Here is a 15,000-nt window from a genome sequence, read left to right on the forward strand (position 1 = left end):
TAATTTGTTTAACATAAGGCAACCAGTCGACAGTACTACACGGTACGTCTCTGCCGACCGGTTACGTACTCCCATATATAAGCTATACGCGTTTGTGCCGCCGTGAAGGGGATGGTTTTCAAGCGGTTTAGTCTGGGATAGGGCATAGAAATCAGACAGTTTTGGTCTCAAATAGGGTAAAATTTACCAGAAAAGTGGCCAGTGTATAAATAATTTAGTCTAGAACAGGGGTCTTTACCCGGGGTTGAATTGCATAAAAGAAATTGAAACTCAGGAGTGAGAACTTCTCATAAACAGATGTGACTTTGAATGGTAGAGGTTTAGTTTATAGGGTATGTTGGACTACGATAGTGATAAAGGTTCTGCATGTCAAATAGCTAGTCTGGTATAGGGTAGGGGTTTTTGGTGCCTGGTCTAGAATAGGGTTGCAAAATCAAACTGATCATGGTCTAGTACAGGGTGAGGGCTTCAGTGACCCAGCGGTCATCACCCCACCCAAAGATTTACAGAGTACCCCCCGGGACGTCTCTTAAATTGGAATCATAAAGTTTTCACGTTCTGTACGTTTAAGTCAGACTAGATTAGAGCTTCAGGCCTTATTCCCCATTCTGGGTGAAGGAATCACGTAAAAGGCAGCAGTATACCTCTTTTAAGTCACCGCTGTGTTAAATAAATGACATGACATAATGTGACGTGACACTGTCATGTCACACAATATCACATGACACTTAACGTATCTCGTGTCTGCCTCCTCGTAGATCCGGCCTAAAGTACATCACCCATGCAGAGACCACTATCAACAGCACGGGTGGAAAGTTATCGTCCCCAGACTCAAATATCAGCATCATCGTTGATAGTGGAGCTGTACCCGAGGGAATTAACCAGCCTTTCTCCTTCCGTGTTGTCTATGACGAAACATCCTTGCTGCGGGATATTCCGGAAAGTCACGATAGGACTCTCATCTCCCCATTGTTTTATTGTGGACCCGACAACATTAACGTTCTAAAGCCGGTGGAAATTATTGTTCCACACTGCCTGTACTTAGACGAAGTTAGAAAGGACTCAATATCTGTTTACAGATGTGGCAGCTATTCTGATGACGGTAATAGCACCATCATTTGTTCTCAGTATTTCTCTAAAGGCAGTTAATTATTTAACAAGACTTTATGTATCGCTTGGTTGACGGGGGCGCTACGACTAAAATTTTATTTCTGAACGAGACGTAGGCTGTGTGTGGACATTTGAGTAGCAGGGTGAAACTGTAACGTGTACGTTTTTGTTTTGTTTCTGTTTTGTTTTGTTTTGTTTTGGTTTGGTTTTTTTTTTTTTTCTTTTTGCTTTTCCATTGGAAAAAAAACAACGTCGCAGGAATGGGCCCCACTGAATAGTACAGTTATCTGCTAAAGAGCTTTCTACATACTTGTATCTGTCGTGATTAGGTAGATAAGAACTGCTAACCAGCGCTTGCGAAGGCACTGTAAGTTCTTATAAATCGACTAAGCCTCAACTGGCGCTCAAATAAAGGTCATTAGCACTAGCTCTAGAAAACTGGAGTCGAGTTACGTAACGCATGCGTAGCTTGACGAGATTTCGCGCCCGAGTACTTTGCCCGCTGGAACGCCGGAAGCACTCGCGGGAAATCCCGTCAGTTGCGTTGGATAGGTCTATTCCTTTTCCGGGATATCTGTCAAATCCTTTGCGTAAACCGATTTTTGTATCAAGTGACTGCATAATCCCGCATAATAGACGTTTTCTCTACAGTTCTACAAATATCTTTTTTCCTTACAGGTCCGTTCAAGTGGGAGAAAGTCCCCTCAGCATCAGAGAAAAACTGTCAATCTAAGGCCTGGTACACTGTGAAAAAGGACTCCGTTCACATCAAAACCAAGACCTTTTCTTTCTGGAGTATATTTATCTGTGGTGGAGGTGGGCCCAAGAGAAAAAGAGCCACGGTTTTTGCGAACAAACCGAATGAAGAATTGGATACCATTTGCTTCAGATTCTACATCTACAGTGACAATGAGGATTCCAAGAAGGTAACAACATTCCCTTGAAGTATTTGAAAAGTAACTAAAGTACACTACGCTGGAAGAATTTGAAAACGAAACAATCACCGTTCATATTGGATTTGTGTTTGAGGAAAACTCTATCAGGGAAATCACTTGATTATCGTGACGCCATCGCTTTCGAAAAACTCCGTTTTTAAACTGTTTTCCGTCCACACGAAAACGAATAGCTGGCGTTTTCAAATTCCTCCGGTTAAAGGGCGTTTTTGAAAAGCTCCCTTTTCGTGACGGATTAGTATGGACGGTAGGCCTAACTGTAGAAATAAAGCTGTGTTTTCAAATTTCTCCGACGAATTCTGGACGCTGCATAATTTAAACCCCATGTTGCTTTCAGAATGAAGAAGTAACACTAGCTGATTTTCGAATGTTGTTTTTTCACTTGCTAAAACGTGTAATGCGCATGAGTTAATTCCGCCATCTTCATATATTTGAACTGAAACATTGCAATATTGGACAGTTTTTTAACACTTTTCTTGTGCATTTCTTGTTAATAAGCGATTACAGTCAAAAGACAGAAAGTTGTTTCCTACTTCGAAGCAGACGATTGAGATGCCGTTTAAAATGTACAATGACACCAAGGATATCATAGTGGGACTCACTGATCTTCCGGAAGGATGGGAAATGGATAAGACTCCCGAAACAAAGGTAAAGTTTACTTAATGAGTTGATTAATTAATCGATGGAATAATTAATTACTATAATCACAAAAGTATTAAGAATCTTGGGCAGACGGGCCCCGTCAAAAGTTGTCGACATCAATGAATTTTTCATCTGACAACCACTTACTTTTGAGGAATGTCGCTAGTTCAGCAAAACAGTATTTTGAATGGAATTTCAAGACAAGAATTCTTAAACAAATCAATGAACATTGCTTGGAAAAAATTACGAAATTTTTTTAAATTGTTCATAAACGATTTCGAGGTAAATTTATCAATACTTACCTTATACTGATCTGTGTTTTGCCGAATGTTCCCTCGAGTTGTTTCTGTTTCTCAAAACTATTAACTCGTTGAATATCTCTTACAGACATACCCATACGAGGCGGCCTATCATAACGGATTCCGTACTTACACCCCGTGCGAGTTTGCAGTGAAACCATGTCGTCCAACTGAGGAGGAATTCTCGTGCAATTTGATATTTCAGCAGGAGGGGCATCCCACGAAACACAGTATCTATCTCAATCCAGGATTTACACCAAGAAAGGTACATGTACCGTAAAGAACATGGACAGCGTTACCGTAGTCGAAATGCATGCGCAGTCATGTCTTAAGCATATATAACCTAAACAAAGCGAAGTCGTACAGTTATTTGTAAGACAGTTGTAACGCGGTGATAACATAGCCGTAAAACAGTTGAAGCGCAGTCATTAGACAGTCGTAACCCAGGCATACCTTAGTCGGTAGCACGGAGGCAGGAGGAGGCAGCGTGGCCGAGTGGATAGAGCGCCGGGCTTGAAATCCGGAGGTCTCGGGTTCAAGTCCCGCTCTGACCACTAAGCTGGGGTTGTTTCTCGGTAGACCCTAGTTCAACTCCTCGGTCATGCTTGTCAATAGCCAACTGGCCTATTATGCTAAGTCGATATATTTGTTTCTTTCAGTTTAAGTGGCATGCCTGTGAACTAGCTAGGAGTAGCTAAGCGCATTGACAACTATAAAAACCACATTTTATCTTGATGGGTCGCGCTGTAGATAAGGCTATCGCAATGCAATCGTATTGTAGTCGTAGCAAAGTCGTGACGCAGCCGAACAGTAATCGTAAGTAGTCGTAAGACAGTCGTGTTGGAGTCGTATAGTAGTTATAAGACAATCATGAGCAATCGAACTGCAATCGCACTTGAGTCGTATAGTAGTCGTAAGACAGTCGTACTGGAGTCGTATAGTAATTATAAGACAATCATGAGCAATCGAATTGTAGTCGCACCTGAGTCGTATAGTAGTCGTAAGACAGTCGTACTGGAGTCGTATAGTAGTTATAAGACAATTGTAAGCAATCAAACTGCAGTCGTAGGGCAGTTGTCGGCACAGTTGTGTTATAGCCGTAAGACAGTCATAAAGCAGTCAAAGTTCAACCGTACTGTGTAGAGTGTTTTTCCTCAAGCTCCATATTGATACTAGCCTAGTGTTAAAAAGGACCACACCCTGCAAAAATAAAGATGACTTAACTTGACCTAGCCAATAGCTCAGACAAATAGAATACTGAAGTCCGAGTATGGGGATAATAGCTTTATCAACTGATTGTTTTTTCCGCGCATTCCAATCTGCAGCAGACCCGTCGATTTTCAGTAGAAAGCAGTGGAAGTAACGCACCTTCCCACCACACTACTACAGCAGGCTCGCGGATCTCTGTTGTGCGAGAGGAAAACGAGAGTATCGTCGACCAGAACGACAAGCCATCCCCAGGTGTGCAAATGAATTCGTGAAAATATACGTGAGACTTGTTTTACCTCGTTCTTCGGCGCGAAAAGTTTATTCCTGCAGATCGAGAAGTTGCTTCGTTTCCTATGATCGTTTGATATCAGTATTTGTACTGACAAGAGAAATACATGTTGAGTGAAATTTCATTCAATCACTCGGGTTGTTTTATGACGGTGATTAACACCGACCAACACACTTTTGCCATAGTAACAAGTTCCCATAAAAGATGTCTGTGAAGTGGATTTGGATAAAGTTTTCTTTTTTTTTGTCAACTATCACACGATAAAAATTTCGAGCTCATAATCTAACTGTTTAATAGAAACACGATTTTAAAGCAATCAGCGCGCGTATTTTCTTTGAGCTATTTTCTAAATGGTTTTACTGTTCCTTACAGATTTCCTAGCCAGCCAAATTTCCAACCAGTGTTTCTCGTCGTTAGGCAGCGATGACGAACCAGTTACACAAAGTCATTGTAACTGCATAAGCCCGCTTGTTGGAGGGAGGTGGAAGAAACTGTTACGAAATCTGGGCGTAGCAGAAGTGCCCACTATCGAAAATGTAGATAAGGATTACCAAAACGAGACAGTTGGCGAAAAGTGTTATCAAGGACTTCGAAAGTGGATGGAAAGTTGTGGCCCTCAAACAGCTACAACCAAAAAACTGTGCGACGCCTTACTACAGACAGGTTGTACAGAAGCGTTGGAGGAATTATCAAAAGCAGGTATGTCAAATTACGGTTGACGGCTTGTTATTTATATTGGTGAACGTTAGTATTGCTTCAGATTCTGTTATCATGGCTTCTTGAGTTTCCTGACTGGTTGAGCGGTTTTTACGAGAATGTGATATTTCATGCCATTCGGTTACATGTACGTTGTCACAATCACAGATCTACAATTTATTACTTTGCGCGATTTTTAACTGGCAGTTTTGTCTTTAATTTTTTGAAGGTGTCAGCTGCGTTCCTCCTGTTCCAATCCCAGAAAGCACTGCAGATCAACCAGGGACTTCCGTATAAGCAGCTCCTCCTGACAGCCGTCCTTGCTTATAACAAGTCGTTCGCTTTCCTCCGGCCTAGATACAACACTTGAACAAGACACCCAGTTCCAAATTTACGATAATGCATAGAGAAGAAATAAATCACGTATGCGAGACGACAGTCACTCTCCGAGACTGTGGATGCCGGAGGAAAGCGAACTGGAAGTTCGAGTAGAATTTAAGCCGGGATTGAATCTTTCTCCAGGTAGTCACCAATTTCGTTTCAAGAGGAGTTATTTCGGAAACTGAGCTGACATCTTAGCACTGACTCCCCGGCGATATACCAATTCTCGTCGGAGTCCATTTCATCTGGGATTTAGAGAGATCCATTTAATTTTGTATGCATGGATATAACTTACCACACGTGCATCGTCAACGATGTCTATTTATATCACAATGAATCACTTACACTACTTTTCTTGCTAGAAGTGAGAAACAAAATGACCTGCAATGTATTTTTCTTTTATAAAGAGAACTACAGTGGAACCCCGTTAATTCGGTCAACATGCAACGGACCACAAAAATCTGGCCGTATTAAAGGGTTTTTTTTTTTAAATGACTGACTGAGCTTTTGTTTGGGCCAGAATAAAGTGGCTGTAATAACGAGGTGGTTCCACTGTACTTGTATATATTTTCAAATTTGCAACCATTTGTAGTACAGATTTTAAGAAACCTTTTTGAATAGAACACACTTTTCGGTTTATCTACAGGCATTCTATCTCAGTGTTACAAGTCATCTAACTTTATGCTAATTGATCTGTACTGTACTTGATGTAAATAAAAACTTGATTTTCTTAGCTCCGATCCGTGCCATGCATTGCAAAGCGTGTCGGGTGCTAAACTAAAAGGAATACTAGTGTGCACTCTGAGTGTCCAAACAACAAATTTCTACTTCCAGTCTTACAACCCTCCTCCCGTCTGAAAAAACATATTGAAGGATATTGAAGTCCTCGTTCGCTGAGTACAGCAGGTTTTATTGTTAACAGGTGCTCTATAGCTCCAGTAAACAGTTCTTCAATTAACCTTGAGACCGGTACCACCCTGAACCTTAGAGCTAGGTATTTATTTGAAATTATAAATAGCCTGGTCCAGGCTCTCGGTTCTGTTCCTCTCTGATCCCGCTCGTCGCCTGCACGCTTTTTCGATCGTTTCCACTGACCCGCACGCTTTTTCGATCGTCCCCTCTGACCGAAAGCCTAAAAGAGGCTAAAAAGTAAAAAAAAAAAAAGTGCAAAACATACTAACTAATCACACGACACGTTGTTATCAGCGGCGAGCAGTGCCATGAATTATTGGATTTTATTATATGGCTTGTGTTTCTAGCGGATATAATGCGCGCTCTGATTGGCCAATTGTAGGGAATTATTCTCCGGTAATGCTCACGGACCGATTGCGGGCGCACAAAACCAAAGCAAAATGCCATATAATAAACAACTTATTAACCTCGAACGTTCGGTCTTTACGGGAAAATCTCAAACCTCGGCTTCGGCCGTATTGACCTCGCTATCGCTCGGTCAATACGGCAAGCTCACGGTTTGAGATTTTCCCGTAAAGACCTCACTCTCGGTTAATAAGTAGTAAATGCCTTGGACATTAGCAATTATCAAAAACTGGATCATTGGATACTGCAATGGAAGAGTTTTTACTGGCTTACCCATAATGGTATACGAGCCATTATACCATGCTCTACGAATATAATAAGCGAACTCGTATTTTTTGGGGGGCGTTATTAATTTAATTTAATTTTAGTTTACTATTTTTGGGGCGCGTTATTAATAAAACAATTATTCCACTCGCGCTTGTTGGATATGAGATGGTCGGTTATAGCCAACTCAGTGCTGCGCGCTTTCTATCAGCTCATATCCAACACGCGCTCGTAGAATAATTGATAATTAATTTCTTGTTTGCCGAACTTCGTCCAATGAATGCTCTGTGCTCCGTTGAAACTGACATCGACCTGACCCAGGCCTCTCCAGATTGTGCTATCAAACCACCTTTGCGTCTCTGGTCTCTTGCAGTACCAAGGGTGCCAAGTCATGAGTATGGTCAGCTTGAAACCGCTGATGCAATGGTCCAGCAGACTCCGGGCACATAGCCACGTAAGACCCTTGTCGGCTCCAGTTCTCGTCCTGTTGAGAACAGCGGACATCAATTCCTTGCCATGCGCCTTCTTCTCCTCCTTCTTCTTGGAAACAGCCTCTCAAGTCGGTGGTGAACTCTTCTGTCGAATTGATGTGGATTGACTTGTTTTTGTCAGTCGACTGAAATGGAAACATATTACGGTACTAAAACGCTTTCAAACAAACCTTCAAGATGGAAAAACAGTTGCGTCTATAGAATATAGAACTAAATCAGTTTAATTGTTTATTTTTGTATGATGCTATACCAGAGTTAACTTTTTCGTAAATAGCAACAATGTTTTTATTGTAAAATCGTTCACAACTCTCAGCAGGTACAGCTTGCTGAAGAAAGAGTCTCTGCTTAACGGTTCAAATTCTACTCATAAACTCGTATTAGAAGACGTTTGGTGGCAAGACTTAACTTTTTAGCAACGGTCGGCCACAGAGACACGCACATAAAAACGTAGATTATTAAAATGTTCGGTACAATAAAGCGAACAAGCCTACCTGGGCCCCTGCTTCTGCAGTTTCATCCGTGACTCGGTTTTGACGGGGTATAGAAAATCGAGGATTTAACCAAATCAAAACATTTTTGCGGCAAATTACTCCAAAAATTAAGCTTCGTTATTTTAGCGGGAAAAAAAATTGGTGTTATGTGCACTTTAACTTAACAGCTAGCTTAAAATGCCAGTCATCACTCGCTCTATTAGGTCGGGGTGGGGGGGGGGGGGATACTCCCATATGAAAAGTACGGGGATACTCGTCATACCTTTAAGGGGCTAAAAAAGTGGTTTTGTTACCTCTTAGGGTAAGGTAAGGTAAAGTCTGCACGCGAGCCAAGTGTCTCATCAGGCCAGATCTTATCCCGGTTTCCGTAGCATGAAACGGCTAGGAGTATTTCTACTTCCCCCGGGATGGGATGCTAGTTTATCGCAGGGCTGCCCCCAGCATTAAATTCGCCGGTAGCCATTTATACACCCGGGTGGAGAAAAGCACTGTGAGGGTGTCTTGCCCAAGAACACAACGGACGATGTCCCCAGCCAGGGCTCGAACCCGGACCGCTAGATCCGGAGAATAGCGCACTAACCATGAAGCCACCGCGCGTCCCACACCTTTCCTCTGATCTTAGGGTGTTCAGCTTCAAAAGGTCCACAGCGGTAGCTTCCGCAGTACCTTTTAGGGTATTGAGCCGAAACAAATATGACAGGAGATATTTCACATGCAACTGATTTTTAATTTTCTCTCATCTACAATCGTCTTCATCGCTATTAAAAATTATGAAAGCGTCAGCTAATGTGTTGTTTTAGAATTGTGCCTTTTTGGGGTGAAAAAAATTCAAAAGGCCCACAAAGAAGAGAGAAGAGGAAGTTTCGCTAGTTAAGGGTCTCATCAATCATGACTCGTTTGAACCCGAGGTGTTTTGCCGCGCGCCTTTATTTTTCGGTTTACTACCTTGAAACTTATTTTTAGTTCTATCTGGCATTGATCCCTTGTTTTCATCGCATGATCGACTCTTGGACAACTTTGAAAACTTTGTCTCGTTCGAATGACACAAACCTCGGACGGTCTATTTTCGCCTTGTTCGCGCATTAACAAATGCCATTCACTCGTACTACTCTCCCATCTCCTTCCAGTGTCTCGCAGATCAATTATTGATCTGCGAGCCACTGACATACAACGATATTTGAACTCTTCCAATAATTGTTAATTGTTTTGCATGTGTTGCTGTTTTATGAACTTGTTTGGTCGCTCAGCTCTTTATTACTATTACTAGGAAAAGGGGAAACGTGTTCCCATGCCATGACTTTGAATCTACGAGGACTCTGTGTACGCCATCAAGTTGTTTGTAAGTGATTCATAGGTGTGTTCACGCCGAGCCTGTTGCTGTGATCTTAAATGAGATGGTGAGTGAAAAGTTGCGAAAGTTCCTTGCAGGCTCCTGTGTTCCTCCTGCTGTGAACAGCGGATATCTATTCCTTGCCATGTGCCATCTTGTAGATTGCCTCGCAGGGCTGCAACAAATGCATCACTGAAATTGACACATATTGCCTTGTTATCGTCAACCGCTTGCTGCAAGAAAAAGTTATCAAGGTTCTAAACTTTGCTTTTTATCATCGTCATCATCCCTCGAGATGCTCCAAAGTAACTATGTAAACAATAGCCTCCGTTTGGCACGGTAATATGTTCGGATATTTGTCCGCGTGCATTATCTGTTCCGCGAAGGGTAGAGTTTTCCGAGAGCGCATCTCATGGAAAACTCTGAGCTTTCAGGAACAGATAATGTCCAGGGACAAATATCTGAGCATATTTTCGGACCAAATGGAGGGTATTGTGTTTATTATCCTTCAAATATATATATTTTTTTGCAACACGCGTGGTTTTGAAAATTGGAGAATATCACTCGGATATTCCCCCGTTTCAGCTGCGGAATATTTAGTTACGTGACGCGTTTAGACCAATCACGCGCGAGCGAAAATATTTGATGGATTATAATAGAAGATAGTAATTCTTATGCACCTATCACTGTGGAAGGGGCTGACAGAGGGGAGTTTGACATTTTCAAGAAAGCCAAAATCAAATTCTCCACCACTGAGGACATAGTAAAGGTCGCATTGCCGTCCCTTTCGCGTTCTCTTGGTTTTCCAAGATGGCGGTAATGCAAATCCCGACCCTGGGGGTAGCACCTTAGTGTCAAAATCTCCCCCCTTGTCTCCCCTCTCGTCAACTTCCCGTGGATATAGCCCCCCACCTACCCTGGGGCCTAACATTGATAGGTGCATACATTTTTTTATTCAAACGCGTTTCTCAAAAATCCTTCCTGTCTTCGAAGGAGCAACATACTGAAAAAAGCTTTCAAGAAGAACGCAACGGGCGAGAAATTCCCACCTACTTAGTTTCCGAAGCTTTCGCAAAGCGTATGGTACAACTGTTTTTCTTGAATTGTTTTAAGTATGCCACGAGAAAACCGATTTAAGAATACTTACTTGACTTCTAGCCCCAGGAGCTTCCTGCACCGTTATGACAGCGGGAACCTGGTTGCCTTGGGAACCTGCCGATTCTATTGTCCCGGATGAACGTCTCGGTTGAATGGAAATGTCAACTTGCAGATTAGAACTATTATCACTTGAACAGAAATCTACCTTTTTCAAAAAATGTTCTATCTCGCCGTAAATGATCACAAACACGCTCAGACAGAAGAGAGCGCTTATAAATAAAACACCGCCAATGACCTTGGAGCGAATAACAGCCAGACCATGTTCTTTATCGTAATCTCTCGGCACGTCGTCAATTTTAACATCGCAGTAAGTGGTAAGTGATGAACTAGGTGGACCAACATTAGCGCACACGTAATAATAAGCTTGCAGAAAACTCAGCGACAACCAGACCGTGGGGTACAGCAAAGAGAAAACGGCTGACACGCCAATCTTGACCAGACTCCAATCGCGATTGAGCTGATTGCAGGAAATGCAATGTTCCGTATGAAAATCCCAGTCTCTGCGTTCATCATAGAGATGACAAGCACCTTTAAAAACGTACAGTCTCCTCAAAGCTTTCCACGGTGCGCTATCATCGTCTTGACGGAAATAAGCGAAAACTGCAATCAAATAGGAAATCAAAGAGGGGATCACAAACATAAGGGTGCTATAGGCCACGTTCCAAGTGCATGGGCATACTGTACTGTCTTGTTCCGCAAGAAAAAGCTTGAATGAAACTATAAGGAACAACAGAAATACACCGTGCCATCCCAGCATGGAGAGTGCAAGTTTCACTGTTTGAGCCATTTTTGTTTGTCAGAGCTGATCTTCGCTTTGGTCAACTTGCTTCAACTTGTTTCGATACCCTATCATACAGGACCACTCGTGATCAATCTAAAATTGGAAAAAAGTTACACTCTGAGGAAACAGTACACTACATAGCAGTTAATCATGTCCCGTGGAAGCGTGCATGACAACCCCGAGAGATTAGGGAAGGTACATGAGCCTGCAAAAAGTCTTGTTCCAACTCGTCCGTTGTGAAAAAATCAAGAGATGATGATCGTCCCTTGTTAAAATAAAATAAATCACATGAAATCAAATCAATTCAAATAAATAAGATAAACAAAAAATATAATCAATAAAATCGAACTACCAAGGGAAACGCGAAGCAGGGGCGTAGCCAGGATTTTTCAAAGGGAGAGTCATACTGCGTCAAATTGAGGGGAAAAAGTGAGCTTTTCAACAATGGTCAAGATATCGCCATGGCGTTTTCGCCAACTGTTGTAGGTTGTTTTCTTAAAAAAGGCTTACAAAAGCGGGGGGGGGAGTCACGGGCACTCTAGGACCCCCCCTAGCTACGCCCTTGATGCGAAGGTTGTTCTAGAAATAACAGGGTTGGTATATAGATTTTTTTTTTAATTAGTGATACAGCCGATTATAACAATCTCATATTTTACATTTGCATTGTGAACTGCTGATGTCGATGTAAATCAATAACACTTGAATGGGCATATGCTGACTGAGGAAAATAACTGCAAAAAAAATCCGAACTCAAATTTAACAGTAACAAATAACAAAGTTTCCTAGCACATAGAGAACGGCACTTAATTTAACTATCATCTCCAATTCTTCACCTCAGAAATAGGACCTTGTAATACTGAAACCTCATGTTACTTTAGTTAAATTCCGTTAGCAGTTATTCAACAGTTCGAGATAGGTACAGTTAGAATAAAATCAGGGTGAGAAAAATTACAAACTGCTCTAGATTGCTGGGTTTATTTATACCAATGACGAGAAAAAAGATATCACCAAATCTACCGAAAATGATTTTTTGTGAGTCCAGGTATAGGCGGATTAAAGATTGTGGGATCCAACATACTGTATTGCATTTCTAATTTCATAAGTGTATCCCATCCTTGAAGATATGTTATCCTGACAGAGCTGCAATAACAGCCCTTTAATATTGAAATGGAATGCGCGTGAAAGTGTTATAACACTCAAATGACATTGCGTGACCGACAACGCCTTCGTCAGGTGACAGGCACGCGAGAGCAGCCCCTGAGACTGCAATTGTTTCGATGTTTCTTTCATTTTGAAATAATTAAAATATATTTCAATTAAAAGAAACGTTCCAAGCCACATAAGACTGCTCGCTCTTGCCCAAAAAAATCCACCAGCAGAATCAGATGCTGTCGATCATTTCAATTAAGTTTTAACTACACCTGCTTCGAAAATCGCAACGCGTAAAGTTCGTATATGTATAAGTACAATATATTCCTCTTTGAGGCAGTCGCAGAAACACAAAAATAAAAATGTCTAGATGTTACACATAGATGGATTCTTACCCCTTCTGGTGTTTCAGCTTTTTTTATCGCCAAGTTGTATTGACAAGTACAGTCGTGTTGCGTCCTCTGTATACAAATGGCTAAAATTGAAATATTTTGAACAAAAACCGGTAACCTCACATCAGGCTGAGAGCCTGACCTCACATGACAAACACTCCACGAATCACTTGGACGTCATCACTATGTACGCAGGTCACACAACCATGCCGCTCTTACGAAGCTCTTCTAAAAGGTTATTCAATTTCATTTGAATTTCAGTGAATTGAAAATAGAAAATGAAACCGGAAATAAAGTCTTCATTTCCAGTCAAAGACGGTAGGAACAATCTTTGAAACTGAAACTTTTGAAATTAAATACAGAAAAACCGGCGTGTAAGAACCTACATTTCATGAAGTCTAGCAAAATAGGTTGTATTTTGGGGTAAATATTGGCAATTTAGGCTAAGCAGGTTCTGATTAGGCTCTTAATTGCTATGACGGAGATAGAGTTGTTGATTACCAGGAAAAAATATATAAACTGGTTTAGTCAAAAGTTCAAACGTTTTTTTCTGAAAATACCCCTAGTTTTTAATTTTTAGTTACTTAGCGATTAGTTAATTGCAAACGACCCCACAAGCTCATGTAGCTTTAATACTCATCGTTTTAAAATAAAGGTTAAAGGTTATCTAGTCGATAAAAGTGCCGCTTTTTTGTCATTGACTTGTATATTTTACCGCACTTTTATCGACTATGTCATCTCCGGACTACATTTACTCAAATTTTAAAAATAAACTGGTTACAGCATGATTATTTTGAAGTGTTGCCTCTATAACAAGAGTTCATTAACCCACATTACTCTTTGTAATCATTTTCCAAAAGACCTGAAGTGAAATTCGCTTAAAAGGTCCAAGCCCAGTACACGGGTACGTTTTTTTCTCCCTTTCGGGTGATTAATTACAGTGCTGTAAACAAGAAAGGGCAAAAGTTTTAAGAGCTTTGGAACAATGACTATAGCCCTTGAATGGTTTTTACCTCAAATCTCCCAACGACCACGGGATGTTTTCCTCCAACTTATCTAGCTCTCCTTGTCCAGATCGAAACTCGATAAAGCTAAGGGAAGATAGACCTTTATTAACACATATTGGCAGACAGGACCATTATGAAGTATACATAAAACATTTTAATAGCCTCGCTAGTGTTGTCCTTGTTATTACAGGAAATTCTGCTTTTATAACAATATCACAAATTTCCATAACATTACATAAATTACCACTACTTGAGGACATTAAAAAAAAACATTTCTTTCGATAAATAGGTTACTGGTGCCCTAAAAAACAGTTAAACAATTTTTTGAGGCATAAAAATAATTGTAAAACTTCTCTTCATAACTTAACGTTTACACATCTGATATACAGGTTTAGATACTAACAAATAAGTACATTTATGTCTTCAAAAAGAAGATCAATGAATTAATTTTTTTATTTATTATTTTCTGAAATTATTAATAATTGCAGTCTGAACTGGGCTTCTCTGGTCCACCCTAAACTTTCTCCCCGCGGGATCGAGTTTAAGCAGTCACCGACTGCGTTTTTAAGAGCCCACTATATGACTACAAACGTTCTATTCAGTTCAGCCGGAGTCAGTGAAAGCTGGCGCAATATGCTTTCATCTGTTTTCTCTTTTCCCCGTCCTCAGCCCATTTGTCTGCTTTATTTAGAAGTGCCTTGAACGTTGTAAAAAGCTGCAAAAGTAAATGGAAAGCTTTAGCAAAACAAAAAACACAAAACGGTTTTAAAACCGTGAAGTATAATAAACATATACAGGCAAAAACTAACGATACATAAATCCGACGTTTCGGCGACATCTTGGCGCCATTGTCAAGGGAAACTAATTAAATATGCGATTTCAAGGGTAACTAAGAGATCAGAGTTTCTAATTTGCATAAGTTAGACAAAGACTTTAGCGCGAACTGAGTCTGATTGTACATTTAAACACGGTCGTAATTGTTTAATGAGTAACATCTCATTAATGAGACAATCAAACTTGTTGTGGCATTTTTTCAACACG

The 15,000-nt window shown here is 40.8% G+C and overlaps 4 protein-coding genes across 6 annotated transcripts in view; 2 read left to right on the forward strand and 2 right to left on the reverse strand.

Moving 5' to 3' along the window:
* The window catches only part of LOC110058465 (uncharacterized), a 13,429-nt gene extending 7,063 nt beyond the window's left edge, over positions 1 to 6,366 (forward strand). For both annotated transcript variants that reach the window (XM_020765117.2, XM_020765116.2), the window contains exons 6-13: positions 1 to 42; positions 759 to 1,102; positions 1,789 to 2,036; positions 2,562 to 2,711; positions 3,093 to 3,269; positions 4,330 to 4,465; positions 4,875 to 5,201; positions 5,428 to 6,366. The exon at positions 1 to 42 is cut by the window's left edge. In XM_020765117.2, the coding sequence (XP_020620776.2) occupies positions 1 to 42; positions 759 to 1,102; positions 1,789 to 2,036; positions 2,562 to 2,711; positions 3,093 to 3,269; positions 4,330 to 4,465; positions 4,875 to 5,201; positions 5,428 to 5,495 (1,492 nt within the window). In that variant the 3' untranslated portion in view covers positions 5,496 to 6,366. The remainder of the gene's footprint in view (positions 43 to 758; positions 1,103 to 1,788; positions 2,037 to 2,561; positions 2,712 to 3,092; positions 3,270 to 4,329; positions 4,466 to 4,874; positions 5,202 to 5,427) is intronic.
* Positions 6,367 to 8,848: 2,482 nt separating this feature from the next.
* On the reverse strand, positions 8,849 to 13,130 carry LOC110058197 (uncharacterized). 2 transcript variants are annotated; one of them, XM_020764789.2, is made up of 3 exons: positions 12,956 to 13,130; positions 10,620 to 11,504; positions 8,849 to 9,705 (listed from the first exon to the last, which is right to left on the reverse strand). In XM_020764789.2, the coding sequence occupies exons 2-3, from the start codon at positions 11,415 to 11,417 to the stop codon at positions 9,448 to 9,450; spliced, it is 1,056 nt and encodes a 351-aa protein (XP_020620448.1). In that variant the 5' UTR covers positions 11,418 to 11,504; positions 12,956 to 13,130; the 3' UTR covers positions 8,849 to 9,447. The 2 variants fall into 2 exon arrangements, with proteins under 2 accessions (XP_020620448.1, XP_020620449.1); XM_020764790.2 differs by lacking the exon at positions 12,956 to 13,130 and having other exon boundaries at positions 10,620 to 12,943.
* Positions 13,131 to 14,090: 960 nt separating this feature from the next.
* The window catches only part of LOC110058291 (uncharacterized), a 12,042-nt gene continuing 11,132 nt past the window's right edge, over positions 14,091 to 15,000 (reverse strand). Inside the window, exon 12 of the mRNA XM_020764917.2 lies at positions 14,091 to 14,674. Within this exon, the coding sequence (XP_020620576.2) occupies positions 14,573 to 14,674 (102 nt within the window). The 3' untranslated portion in view covers positions 14,091 to 14,572. The remainder of the gene's footprint in view (positions 14,675 to 15,000) is intronic.
* The window catches only part of LOC149111567 (uncharacterized), a 2,819-nt gene continuing 2,514 nt past the window's right edge, over positions 14,696 to 15,000 (forward strand). The window contains exon 1 of the mRNA XM_089289101.1: positions 14,696 to 15,000. This exon is cut by the window's right edge and continues 2,514 nt beyond it. The gene's annotated coding sequence lies outside the window, so the exon portion shown is untranslated.

Source organism: Orbicella faveolata, unplaced genomic scaffold, assembly GCF_042242905.1.
Source record: "Orbicella faveolata isolate gen_17 unplaced genomic scaffold, um_ofav_v1 contig_2, whole genome shotgun sequence".
NCBI lineage: Eukaryota > Metazoa > Cnidaria > Anthozoa > Scleractinia > Merulinidae > Orbicella > Orbicella faveolata.

Bases quoted from the DNA above. Each gene is read 5' to 3' on its own strand.
- LOC110058197 (XM_020764789.2), bottom strand. From the start codon at position 11,417: ATGGCTCAAACAGTGAAACTTGCACTCTCCATGCTGGGATGGCACGGT. The intron at 9,706-10,619 runs GTAAGTATTCTT...TTTTTCTTGCAG, and splicing joins CTCCTGGGGCTAGAAGTCAA to CAAGCGGTTGACGATAACAA.